This window comes from Podarcis gaigeae (genome assembly GCF_964106915.1).
Source record: "Podarcis gaigeae genome assembly, chromosome: Z".
Classification (NCBI taxonomy): domain Eukaryota; kingdom Metazoa; phylum Chordata; class Lepidosauria; order Squamata; family Lacertidae; genus Podarcis; species Podarcis gaigeae.
In genome coordinates this window covers 18988402-19002526 of record NC_139691.1, presented here as the reverse complement: position 1 = coordinate 19002526, position 14125 = coordinate 18988402, and the positions used below count along the sequence as shown (strand labels likewise).

General features: G+C 43.1%; 1 protein-coding gene across 2 annotated transcripts in view; it reads left to right on the top strand.

Annotated features, from left to right (window-relative positions):
* Positions 1–14125, top strand: part of GPSM1 (G protein signaling modulator 1) — a 61849-nt gene that overhangs the window by 25383 nt on the left and 22341 nt on the right. Inside the window, exons 9-11 of one of the 2 annotated variants that reach the window (XM_083722264.1) lie at positions 99–225; positions 7767–7837; positions 8337–8498. In XM_083722264.1, the coding sequence (XP_083578390.1) occupies positions 99–225; positions 7767–7837; positions 8337–8498 (360 nt within the window). Of the gene's footprint in view, positions 1–98; positions 226–4663; positions 4790–7766; positions 7838–8336; positions 8499–14125 lie in introns of those variants that run through there. The other variant, XM_083722265.1, reaches the window with a different exon arrangement.

The following is a 14125-nucleotide window of genomic DNA, read 5'->3' as shown; positions in this document are numbered from 1 at the left end:
AAAGAACACAGCAAACATGCCCACTTGAAATCACGAGGCAGAAGTTCCAAAGATGTGTGCCTGTTCCATGAATTAATGATGCTAATAATACTTTGCAGGTCGGAGATCAGGGTGGGGAGGCCACGGCCTGCTTGAATGTGGCAAAGCTGAGGGCAGTCCTGGGCTTGAAGCAGAACGGAGAGGATCTGGAGACCCCCGTGGCAGGAACCGGTTATGAAGAGCAGGGTGAGTCTCTTCAAAAGGCAGCTTCCTATCTCCCTGCCTGATTCAGAATTATGAAGACAAGAGAGACACTTTATGAATAAGGGAAGGGGCAGAGCTTTTGACTGCAGAGGGTCCCTGGTGCAATTCCTGGCATCTTCAGGTAAAAGGGGTCAGAATTGTCTGCTGAGCCTGAAACCCTGAAACCCTGCTGGTCAGTGTACTGAGCTGGAGGGACCAATGGCCTGTTTCAATATTATATATTTATTTATCTATTCCATTTATATCCATCCTATTTTCCTCCAAGATGCTCAAGGTAGTGTTTGTGGTTCTCCCCCTGCCCATCCAATCCTCACAACAACCTTGTGAGGTAGGTTAGGCTGAGAGGCAGTGACTGGACTTGAGTAGGGCTTTGGTTGAGTAGGGCTTTGAACCCTGATCTCCCAGGTCCTACTCCTCATTAAAGCCCCACAATGATTCTGCAAATTTGGTGAGGCTGAGAGGCAGTGACTTGCCTTAAAGGCGAGTTTTCTAGCCAAGAGGGGGAATTCGAACCCTGATCTCTCCCAGGTCCTAGTGTGGCCACGTAACCACTACACCATGCCCGCATGGTAGAAGGCAGCTCCCTGTTTTCCTCCAAACTATAAGGATTATAAACTTTATTTTTAAGGAGAAGGGCTGTAGCTCAGATGCACAGTACTGGCTTTGCATGGAGAAGCTCCCTAATTCGGGGACCTCCTTGTGCATGTTGAATTACTCATGTGGAGAACTTCTCCTGAGGGAAAACAAAGTTTTAACTCATACAAATATGTCCCGTACAAATTGTGTGTGTGTGTGTGTGTGTGTGTGTGTGTGTGTGTGTAGTGGTACCTCGGGTTACATACGCTTCAGGTTACATACACTTCAGGTTACAGACTCTGCTAACCCAGAAATAGTACCTTGGGTTAAGAACTTTGCTTCAGGATGAGAACAGAAATCGGGCTCCGGCAGCATGGCAGCAGCAGGAGGCCCCATTAGCTAAAGTGGTGCTTCAGGTTAAGAACAGTTTCAGGTTAAGAACAGACCTCCAGAACGAATTAAGTACTTAACCCAAGGTACCACTGTATTCTCCACCTGTGAGTTCCATCATTGTGAGAACAAGGGTTCTATATGGTCTGAAAGGAACCAGACATTTGCGGGGGTTCAGCTAGATGACCCCTGGAATCCCTTCTAACGCTACAGACCAGCTGCACATGGGTGAAAATAACAAAGTGCAAGTAAATACCATTATCTGATTATCAATCTAATTTCAGATTTGCCAGGCTTGCGATGAGGGTTGACTTGAAAATGTATATGAATAAAGGAATGCCAAATCATATTAAAAGTGTCTGCAGGTTCTAGTCCTCATTGATACAGGATTATGCATAATTTTCTCCGTTATAGCTGTATTCCAGAGTGAGGGGTATTGAGTGCTCACTGTAAGATTTTGGGCTGTTTTCCACTTGTTGCCATTACTATTCAAGCTGTCAAGATCATGCATCAAGACAAATTCTTTTGACAATATATGTCTACATTGGTATCATCAAAAATATTTAGTCACATTAATTTTGGGCAGTTTCTTTAGTAATGTTTATCATTTCTGTCAAAATTAAATTCCAAACATCTTTCACCAACTGACATTCCCACCATAAATGATAATAAGTACCAAGATCATTGCGACCCCTCAGACAATTAGAGAAAACATACTTGACATTTGCAAAGGAGGACAAGACCATCTTTGAGGGGAATTTTAGAAGATTTTGGGTGCCTCAATATTTGTTTATGAAATAAAATCATGCCATGTATTTATTTAAAAGGTCATTCAAGCTCTGCCCTTTAGAGCTTTTTAGTTTCTTTTTCATCCCAGATGACAACCGCTGACAGCACTTCCCAACACCGCAGAGTCCAATTTGGCCTCCCTCTCCTTTTGATAGGAGCAGCGCTAAGGGACTGAGCTTGGGTGAACCTGAGTGCATGATTTCTGGCGTGGGAAGTGGATTTGGAACTGCAGCAATCCAGCAGAGCTCTTGATCTGGAGCTCTCAGTGGCAGCAGTGACCTCATTCATCAGGCCCTTGAATGGGCTCCCATGTTCAGACCTCATCAGGAGGACAAAATGTTCCTGAAAAGGAAAACAGAAAAGAAAATGCAAAGTTATTTATTTTGTTTATTTTTTTCAAAGTGGTTTACAAAAAAAAAGAGAGAGAAAATAAACATTTACAACAATACTTTAAAACAGACAAAAAGTTAAGATATTAAAACAGGCTAAAATTCACATTCTAAACAGGAATGTTTTTGGCAGAAGGAGTTCAGCAAAAGGAGTTCAGCAAAGGGACCTGCTTGATATCCATAGGCAGAGACTTCCAAAGTGCAGGTGCTACTGCACCAAATAACAAGAGGCTTACAAATGCATTTTGGTGGCCTAGAGAGGCGGAACTTAAGGGCCATTGTGCAGAGGTGAAATTAGCTGGTGGTTTTTTGGCCACATCGTTGAAACAGAAAGGAGAGGAATGGAGGCAGGCTTCTAAACGATGTTGGGCTCCAAGCTCCTAGGAGTCAGCATGGGCAATGGTTAGCAATGATGGTGGGAGTTGTAGTCAGCAACATCTGGAGAGGAGGTACCTCCTTGAAGAATGCCATGTGAAGATGTCCCTGCTAAGAATTTTATTGCCTTTCATGCTCTGAAATCTTGCATGGGGTTGCAGGGTGCGAGGGCTTCAAAATCGAAGCCTCCCTTGTTTTGATTTATGACCTTCATGGCTTTGGTGAAAAGTTATCTTTGGAAATGTGTGGCCAGTTGCTGCTGGTGTCATTCTCCCGAGAACTGGGGTAAATTCCTAATCTTGGGTAAGAGACGTTTTCCTCACCCTCTCATAAAGACCACAGCCCCTTCCTTCTGTTTCATGTGGATCCAAACAATACTGCCAGACACAGCCATGTAACAAGGCACTATGAGACTCTGGGCAGGAAGCTGAAGAGCCTTTGGGTACAGGTGGCCTTTTCATCACTTTTTCCTGTTGAAGATCATGAAAAAGAGGAAAAGAGGAAAATACTGGAAGTAAACCACTGACTATACAGGTGGTGTCATCAGGAAGGGTTTGGCTTCTTGGACCATGGTCTCTGCTTCCTTGAGGAAGGCCTTCTGACAAGAGATGGGCTAGCAAGAATGTGTTTGCTAAGAGTCTTGTCAACCTGATCAGAAGAGCTTTAAACTAAATCTTGAGGGAGTGGGAAACAATATTACATATCACTGGGGAACACCTGGTACTGGGGATAGTAGCTTCATCTATGCACAAGAAACTAAGGTGGTGGTCCTGAAACCTGCTAAAGGGCAGGAAACGACAAGAAGAAAGCAGCTGAAGGGATTGACTCATGGTTTCAGTTGTTTCTATGCTATTGCACAGAATACGAGAAACAAGCAAGACAAATTTGAGCTTTTAATACAGGATGGCAGATATGATTTAATAAGCATTATTATTATACAGTAGAACAGGCTCCCGCGGGAGGTTGTGAACTCCTCTTCCTTGGAGGTTTTTAAGCAGAGGTTGTATGGCAATCTGTCATAAATTATTTAAGTGAAGATTGCTACATTGCAGAGGGTTGGAGTAGATGACGCTCAAGGACCCTTCCAACTCTACAATTCCATGATAAAACCAGAACTCACAGGTATCCAACAAAGCTGAATGTTGGAAGATTCAGGTCAAACAAAAGAAATTCCTTCACACAATACAGAGTTAAACTATGGAACTTGTTCCCACAAGAGAGGATGATGACTAACTTGGATGGCTTTAAAAATGAGAGGAGAGGGCTTTCATGGAGGAGAGAGTTATGGAGGACTAGTAGCTACAAGGTCTATGCTCTGCCTCCATAGCTGTGTGCAGTGATGTTTCTGAACACCAGTGGCTGGAAACCACACAGGGGCAGGGGGGGCTCTTGTGCTCAGATCCTGCATTCTGGCTTCCCAGTTGGGCATCTGATTTGCCACTGTGAGAAGAGGATGGTGGACTAGATGGGCCCCCTTTGCCATGATCTAGCTGCTGTTGCAGGGCTCTTCTTACATTCTTATGTCCTTGTTGTGCACAAAGCACCTTCTAGCCAGCCTCCTCCTCTCCACGGCATCCTCCACCTGCTGTGAACATGGATCTGCTTCTGCTGTTTTGCGCTTGCCACTCTGGACCAGACAAAACCACGGGGGATTTCCCGTTTACTGCAAGCACTCTACGAACGCCAGGCTGCCATCCCCAGCGCGACACATCAAAGGGCTGTCTCCATGTGCTCAGCATGGTCATGGGAGCTGGCTGGTATTCTGATGCATTCAAAGTCAACAGACGCGCCCCAACCACGGCACTAAAGTGGTGCCTTTCTCCACCTTGTTTGCACACCTCCAAGGAGACGCAGGTCAGCAAATGCCACTTTTTGCACCTTCAAGCAGGGAACTCTGTTCTTCTTGGGGCTGCTCTGAGAACACACTGGAGCTAAACAAGTCCCTGTTTGTCCCCTGACGGCCAGGCTCTCTGAATTGTCCCAGCTTTAGTTATGATTCCTGCACTGTTGTCCTTATCCTTCCACTGGCAAGTGAAAATTTTCTTTTTCCAACAGACTTTGGGGAACTGACTGCTTTTAATGAAAGGGCTGATATCATGCTGTTTTTATTGTAATTATTTGTGTGGTTTTAATAGGAGTTCTGTGTGTGTGTGTGTGTGTGTGTGTGTGTGTGTATAGTTTTAATTCAATCAGTGTTTAATTGTTTGTTACCGGTTGCTTTCCCCCTATGTTTTTAGCTGTTCTTGTTTTTATCTATAAGCTGCTTGAGTCCCTATCAAGGAAAAAGGCGGAGTACAAATATGTGGAAATATTATGCATATGCTTGCACTCCCAGTTATAGAATTGTAGAATTGGAGGGTACCCTGGTGGTCATCTAGCCCAACCCCTGCAATTCAGGGCAGGGACCCTGCAGCCCTCTGTCTAATTTCATGTGGCTCTAAGATTAAGTCCCAAAGCTCCTTGTGAATGATCAGTTCTCGAGCATTATATCCCTTCTTCAGCTGTCTTAGCGGTCAAGGGGAAGAGAGGAAGTGGGGTGGCATTGCCAAATATGGGATCTTGCCTCATTCACTGACAGTTTTGTACAGTCTCTGCAGGGAGTTGCCCAGTAGGGAATGCAGGAAAAGGTTGCCTACACCTCAATGAGAGGCAGTTGGGGCTCTTCAACTGGGGAAGGTAGTCCATCTAGAAGACGGAAAACCCATACCCAGCCGGCCATCTCAGTGCAGAGCCGGTTGTGACTAATAGGGGTTGTGGTGGGTTATGAGGCAGTGTTGTGTGGTGGTTAGAATATCAGACTAGGACCCGAGAGTGTCCAGGGTTCAACTCCCTGCTCAGTCATGAAGCTCCCTGGGTATGACCTTGAGAGGCCAGTCACTACCTCTGTCAGCCTAGCCTACTTCACAGGATTGTTGTGGAGATTGAATGAGGAGGGAGGAACCCCTTTGAGCTCATTAGAGGGGAAAAGGTGGTATATAAATGCAATAATTAGAAATTAATAAATTTTGGGGCAAGTGCAGATTTGGAAGGAGGGCTGTGTTTCCATTCACTTCTTGCATTGATGAGTGCAAATTTGGGAGATTCGCTTTTCAGTACAAACTCCAAACTTGGCTCCTTGGCTGTGACCTTGCCAGGGCTCTGGCCTCCAACAGAAGCAGGGAGATGCAAGGGCTGGCCTTATCCTCTCGGCTCTTTTGTCAGTGAAAGATGTAAGCTGTGGGCTTCCTTTGACAGGCCCACTTGTTTTTCTCCATGAAGGACTCGGTTTTGTTGCTTTAATTACAGTTCTTTGGCTGATTCAAGATGCCGTCGGACTTAATTACAGCTTAGCTCAGAGGCGGCTGGGATTTCTGGGGTGGCTGGGGTGCTATAACTCCCGCTTATTTTGAGAAGTGTCTTTGTCACTGATGCAAGAGGCTCTCAAAGTATTCGGGAAAAGGCGTGAGGGATCCGGTCTCTGCGAGGCTCAATAATCCCTGACAGGTAGTCAGCCAACCTCTGCTTAAAAACGTCAAATGAAGGGACTACAACTCCCACCACAGTCAATTGCCAGGGATTATGGGAGTCATAGTGCAAAAAGTGCCCCACGAAGGCTTTTTTTAATGGTAGTTTTTAACTGATTGGTGTTTTTTTAATGCATTGTTTGATTCTGTTTGTAAATTGCTTTGAGGGTGTGGGTGTGTGTTTTACAATCAAGTGATATATAAAAATTTATGATACTCTAGATCAGTAGTTCTCAAACTTTTTTCTTGGGCCACACTTTCAGAATAAAAATTTGCTCACACTGATTTTTTTATTGATAATTAATACATTGGAAAACAAACAGAAGCATGTTGAGGGGGGGAGCCAACTCTTAGCAGTGTTTGATTTATAACATAGAACTTTTATAACATACATTATAATATGATCATGGGACATGCAGAAAGTATAAAATGATGTGGCTACATAAGAATGTAAATCATTCCCAAAATGCAATTATAAGTGAGCCTCTTCCATATGTACCTTAAGTACACTTACAAACTGCATAAGAGGCGTGAGCTTGCTATTGCCAGATAATTCATTTATATTAGGTCTGATTTGAGACAGACAGACTCTCATCTCCTCATCAGCACAAATAAGCCTTTCTCTGTTCTGATCTTTCATATTTGTCAGAGTTGAAAATCCCTGTTCACAACAATATATTGTGGAGTACAGTAGAAGAGAGGTGATTCTGGGTCACAACTAGGATTTGTCCTTGGTATCTCTTGATACTCTTTCTCTCATTTTGAAAAGACATCTATCCATATTCTGCAAATAAAAATTATATACTTTGATACTATACTATACTGTTTAAATGTTTCTTTGAATGCCCTTGAATTTTCCCCTCCACATTTGCCATCCTCTCCTGCCACATTAATGTGGTGAGTCACACCCTTTGAGAACCACTGCTCTGTACTGAAGCAAATCCTGCCATATAAAATATTTCCCAAGTCTGCTCTGATGCCATGTGGACGACTGCATTCAAGATTCATAGAATCATAGAACTGCAGAGTTGGAAAGGACCCCAAGGGTCATCTAGTCCAGCCCCCTGCAATGCAGGAATCGATACAGGAAACTCAACATCTGGACATGCATTTGTCCTGGAAGACAGCACTTCCCACTTGGGAATTATTTTGAATTTTATTTCAATAGAGTTTGCAATTAAACAGACAAACAAAAATCACAACTAACAAAAAATTATGAAGTAAACAAATAAATGTATTCCTGCATTGCAGGGGGTTGGAATAGATGACCTTTGGTGTCACTTCCAGCTCTACAATTCTATTATTCAATTCTGTGATTCTATACATTTGGATAACTGCATCATCCACGACACCTGCCCAGGTGACCTTATATTGCTGCAACTGAATTAATGACTTCTGTTAATTAATTTTTTTACTTGCTGGTTTTTTGTTTTTGGCCATGAAGGTCGAATCTAGACGATGGTTGGCCAGCTCACCCACCCACCTCCTGTTGCTTTTTCAGGGGCAAGGCCCAAGAGGATCCAGAGGAACCGCATGAGCAGCCTTGAGCTCCTGAGATTCTCACCAGAAAAGGTAAAGGGAGGCATCATTCGTGGTGGAGAAGAGGAGGAAGAGGGATCTTGAAAACATGCCTGTTTAGGCCAGCATCCCCCTGTACCTGAACTTCCTAGTTGATGGGTTTTAATCTTTTTTAAACAAAAAACAAAATTTTAATTTTTATGCTTTTTAAGTGGCTTGTTGTTTTATTCTACATTTTAATTCTGAATGTTTTCAGTGCCACATGTTTTACTTACAGACGGATTTACACCTGTAAACAGCTGAGAAGCCATTATAAATCAGCAATGACAGGCAACATTCAGCCTGCATCTCCTTCCTTTCTGGAAAGGCATTCCTCTCTAGAGTGGCATCGGGGGTGAGGGAGGGAGAAAGAGCAGCCCCTGTCACCTCTGTCATGTGGCTCCCAGAAGATCACCCCTGAGGGAATGTGGCCTCCAACAAGAGGGAAATGCCCCCTGCCTTGCCTTAAGGTGTCTCCATCTACAGCAATGACCTCTTCGTCACTTCTCCTCAGGACCAGAACGGAGACATAGAGATCCCTGGGAAAGAATTCATGTCGCTGCCAGTCAGATCCAAGAAACACAGGGGAAGCCAGTCCATCCCAGACAGGAAGATTCCACCACCCAGTGAATCCCCGTTGGAAACCAGTGACGTACGGGTTCAGCTGTCCCAACTGGTAAGGAGATGCGGCAGGCATGAACAGTACCCCTCACCTAAAAATTCACAAATTGCTCTTCTTCACTAAAATATAGATTCCTTGCCAATGTAGAGCAGGTGTCATGTGGCACATGTAGTCGTGCCAATTCCGCTCCTTGGAGTGGTTGAGTGGCCACCTGTGGGGCAAGGTGACCTTGCAGGTAAACTGGTCCCAAGTTGTTAAGGGCTTTATATACTAATAGTAACACCTTGGCAAACAGTGCACATTTCTGAGCAGCAAAGGCATCATAATTCTGACAAGGCCTTGCTCTCATCAGCAATCGTGCTGCAGCATTCTGCATTGGCAGCAGCTCGTGGTCCAAGTGCAAGGGAAGCCCCACATAGAGCGCATGGCAGAAATCTAGCCTGGAGGTGTTTTAGGTCATATTTAGGAAAGTTCTTTATGCTGCACATAACTGAACGACAGAACGACCACCCGCAGGAGGCAGCGATGGTCACTGACTTAGATGACCTTGAATTGGGCAAATTCATGGAGGAGGAGGCTACCTGTGGCTACTGATGATGATGGCTCTGTTCTGCCTCCACAGCTGGCAGCAGCAATGCTTCTGAATACCTGTTGCTGAAAAGCGCAGGAGGGGGAGAGTGCTGTTATGCTCAGGTCCTGCTTGCTGGTTTCCCACAGGCATCTGGTTGGCCACTGTGAGAACAAAGTGCTGGCCTAGATGGGCCATTGGCCGATCCTTCAGGCTCTCCTAATGTTCCGGTTTGGGGAAGCATGTGGCGTCCTCCTGTTTCTCTGCTGCTGTGGTTTTGACATTTGGCATTCGCCTCTCATTCTCCTGGCTGAATTTGGTCTTATTATCTCAAAGGTCACCTTGAGCATTCTTGGAAAGAAAAGGAAGGAAATTAAACAGGTTTATAAATAAACACACCATGCAACACGGGGTGGTTGGGGGGGGGATCTGCCTCTGCCTTGGCAACAATTCAACAGCCCCAAATAAATATGACGGAAGTGCGTTTTGTTGGGGAGCCCTGAATTTTTTGAATTTTATTGATATTGATGCTGTTTTGTGCTGTTTTTAAGTCGCATTTTAATCAATGTTTTATATTTGCTGTTAGCCACCCTGAGCCTGTTTTTAAACCGGGAAGGGAGGGGTATAAATAAAAATTTATTTAACCCCCTGCTCCATGCTAGGTGAGATTCAAGCACCTGCCTATATCCAGCCATTGCTCTTGTGAGGAATTCCAACTGGCTTTCCATCCATTAGCTGGGATTCCTACATTTCAAGGGATTCAGCTAGATGGCCCTTGAGGTCCCTTCCAAATTCTATGGTTCTATGCCTTGGAAAGTAGTGAACTCTCAATTACTGGGGGGTGCGGGGTTAAGCAAAGGTTGGATGTCTGTCTGTCTGTCTGTCAGGAATTCCTTTGCTGTGATTCCTAGGCCACCCGCCTCCCTGGCAAGGCCATGTATAGTCAACGGAAAGCGCAGAGAAGTCACACTGACAGCTTGCAGATGTGTGTTCCTCAAGATTGTTTAGATCTGGAGCCATTTTTGGAGCATGCTGTTAGCATTATGCTCTTGCCGGGACTGAGATGCCCCTTGTGAGAAATAATAGGGGGTGCGTGCAATGAGGCGGCCATCTTGCGGCACCCGCTGTGCAAAACCTGCCTATCTTTTTCTATATCGGCAGCGCGGGTGAGCCTTCCTTGGAGCCCCGCAAAAAGGGAGCTTTGCACCACCCTCTGCGATAACGAGGCTAACGGAGGGGGCGGGTTCACTGCAAGGCAATGAAAATGACATTGGCTGAGCCATTTCTCAGGAACCGTCACTTCTAAGGAGATAAATAGGAATGAGGGAGAATCAATCCAAGACCTCTGAAACTGCAAATATTTAATTTCTCGGGGTGTCTGGAATGCTTCACTTGTCATTTCCGACTGTTGTTAGCTGCTTCTAATATGACCATTGTCTGAAATTAACGCCTCCTTATAGAATCATAAAACTGTAGAGTTGGAAGAAACCTCAATAGTCATCTAGTTCAACCCCCTGCAGTGCAGGGACCCTGGTGTCCGAAGAGTGCAGAACAGCAGCTAAAGCCCCCAATACTGAACTGCATTACATGGAAAACTAGCTCATTACATGGGAAATTTACCCATTATTTAGAAGGGAAAATAACAGCGACCTCTTTTTGTCTATGGTGGGATTTTATTGACTACATTTAAAAAAAAAAAAAAAAAGACATTTGTCTCTTTCGCAAGCCTTTCAAGAAATCTGGGGTAAGCAACAGGTAATTGGCTGAGAATTTTTCTCGATGTAATATAAAGATTTTTGCTCTTGCTACTCCTTGTGCCTCTGATGGTTTCAATTATGGGCTTACCTTTCTGTATATATTGCAAGCCATGCGCGCCGCACAACACTTGCTCTCACATTTCTTCTTTTTAAATATTCATTAAAAATTATTACACTTTGTAGCTGAGATGGTCATACATCAAACAAGTTTGTTGTCGATAAAAGTAGTGAGAGGAAGAAAAAAAAGAAAAAGGAAATGATATGAAGGAGAAAAGAGTTAAGCATAGCAAGAGAGAAAGAGAGACTTTATGCTTGGAAAATATCTGTTTCCGATGGTAGAGCAGATAATAGGAATAGCCTGGGTAGAATATTCATAGAGAGAGTTGATATTTTGCCCCTCCAAGAGAGTTGTAGGGTCTGCCACCTTTTCAATTTTCATCTGTTTGCATGCTTATATTATTGCAGTTTTGATCAATGGGTTATTAGTGAATCTGGGTGCAACCAAACCCCTTAGTAGTTGATTGGACTTTTTGTATTGAAATCTGAAGGCTTTGCAGAAGGTACTTCTCACTTGAATTATCAAGTTTATTCAGAAGCCAACCGGTTTAATAGTATTGATCATGTAACTGGATGCTTCTCGAAAGGTGTTTGGAAAGTCCATGTATTTCGTATTGATGTTTTTAGTTTGGTAAATGATAATGCTATATCATTTGCATACAGTGAGATTTTGAACCTTGCAAGCCAAAGTTAATTCCATGAAGTCTTTGGTTGGTTCTTGTCAAACTTGCTAATGGTTCTAGAAACCTTTTGCAAACAATAACAAAGGTAATGAGCACCCTTGACATGCACCACAATGGTAATTTTAATGGCTTTAACAAGTAACAATTAGTAATGAAAACATTCACTCATGGGTCCTTATATAAGATGCCAATCCATTATTTGAATCTGCCACTAAGATCATTTATTGAAGGATTCTTATTGTTCTTGCTAGAATAGGCCATGTAACCATATCAAAGCCTTTTTTACAACCAAAACAAAAAAAGTGATTTTTGCTTTCATTTCTTTCTTAATTCAACCAATACTTCTGTTTTGTTATATTGTAATTTCCTATTTTTTATAAAAGTAGTTTGATCTGGATTTACATATTTATGTACACTTAGCAATTATTGAGGTCCATTTTGGCATCTTGGTTTAGTAAAGAAATTGGTCTATACGTTTGGGGTAGTTTAGGATCCTTATCATGTTTAGGAATAAAATGAATTATAATTTCTGATCATGAATCCTGGAGTTTTTTTATTGAGAGAGATGCATTGTTGTATAGTAAGATCTTACTTTATTGGGGAAAGGTTTATCAAATTTGCTGGCCAAGTCATCTGGCCAATATGCAGTGAAAAAATTATGTTATGTACCTCTTCCTCGGTGACTTTTGATTCCAAGACTTTGAGAACTTAAGCTGACACTTTAGGCATCAGAATGTTTAGAAAGGCTTTATGAATCTGTTCTTGAGTTTGTTGGGTTTTCTGGTGTATCTAAATATTGATAGAATTGTTGAAAAGAATTTGCTATTTCTGCTGGAGAGTTGCCCTTTTATTTTTATGTTCTATAGATGGAATTAAGGTTTTTGCTTGTCTATCTTTTAGTTGATAATGAATGCTATTTAGATGGTCTGTGTTACTATGTTCAAACAATTGTTATTTGACCAAATGTGTTTTTTTGAATTTTTGAGTGGGGACTGCTTCTTTTTCTATGATTGTTTTGAATTAAATCTCTTTCCTTTTGGGTAAACTGTTTCCATTTATATGGGGGGTTTTTAATCAAAAATTCATGAATATGGGCTTTTGCTGCATCCCAGACTACCAATCAGGTTTCCTCTGGCATAATATTCTGACTAAAAATACTAATAATTCAAGATGTTGTGCTATCTTATCTCTAATTTTGCAAAATGAAGTTGTCTAACCGCCATTGTTTATCAGATCAAGCTTCTGCAAATTATTTATTTATTGAAACTGGGGGGTGATTGGGTGGATTCGAGTTTCATTCATCTTTGCTTAAAAATATATAAATACAGAAATATAAATTATAAACATGAGAATAGGAAGCGCAACCTTTATCAGTAGGATGGCAGAATTTACAAATATATGTTAATCTGTGTTCTTCCACCTCTCATTTCTTATGATGGTACTTTTATTAAATCCTAGAAACATAGAATTGTAGTGTTGGAAGGGATCCCAGGGGTCATATAGCCAACCCCCTACAAGGCAGGAATTGCAACTATTCACTTTCCACTCTGCATATTATCACAAATATCCAGATAACCAACTTTATCGTTTCTACTTGTGGATTTAACATCCCATGCAAGCCTTGGTTTAGCTTTTATGTGTTTGCCCCATGAAGTTCTGTTTTGCTGTTTGGGTTAGGTGGATAAAATTCAATAAAACGCTTTCCGAAAAGAATAAAATATCACCCAATAAATTTATATTGTATTAGGCTCAGTCACAGGCTACCTGGAGGGTTGTATTCTGATGTATAAACCTGCCTAGGCTCTGAGATCTATGGGGGAGGCCCTTCCCTCCATCCTGACTCACTCCTGGGCCTATTTGGTGGGGGGGGGGCGTGGGACAGGGCCTTCTCAGTGCTGGCTGCTCCCAGACAACTTTGGAACTCCCTGCCTAGAGAAGCTAGACTAACTCGCCCATAACTGACAGTCTACCAGCAGGCAACTGTTTCATCCTGGCAGGCCTTTCATTGAATCATTTGTAGAGTTGGAAGGAAGCCCAACATCATCTAGTCCAACCCCCTGCAGGAATCCCATCTAAAGTTCCCTGTTTTTAAGGAAAGGGTTTTTTAACTTCTTTGCAGAGAGCTGGGCTAGATGACCTCCTGTGGAAGTGAGTTCCAGGGTTTAACTCTGAGAAGAGGACTTCCTTTTATCCATCATGAATCTCTCAATATTCAGTTTTGTTGGTTGTCTAGTGTTAAGAGAGAGGGAGAAAAACTTTTCTCTACCAACTTCCTTGCTCAGGTTGCAGGGCTGCCCTTTCCATTGATGGATCCATGTGGAGAGGATGTGAGATGCCTCCCAGTCCCTGCAGTCACTGGCTCCTTACTGGCCTATCTCCAGCAATTGGGGGTGGGGGGGTTGACACGAGAGTTGTGGGCTCACTTTGACATCTGGATTGAGGGTACCTGGTGGCTGATGCACACACCGAGTGGCAGGCTGGCTTTTTCCATGTGGATGGCAAAGGGCACCCTTGTCATTGATGGCTGCCTGGTTGCAAATGTTTGCTGTTTGCTGCCTCTCCTTGCAGAGATGAAGCCTCATCCCTAATCCCAGAATGAGGCTTGCTAATGATTTC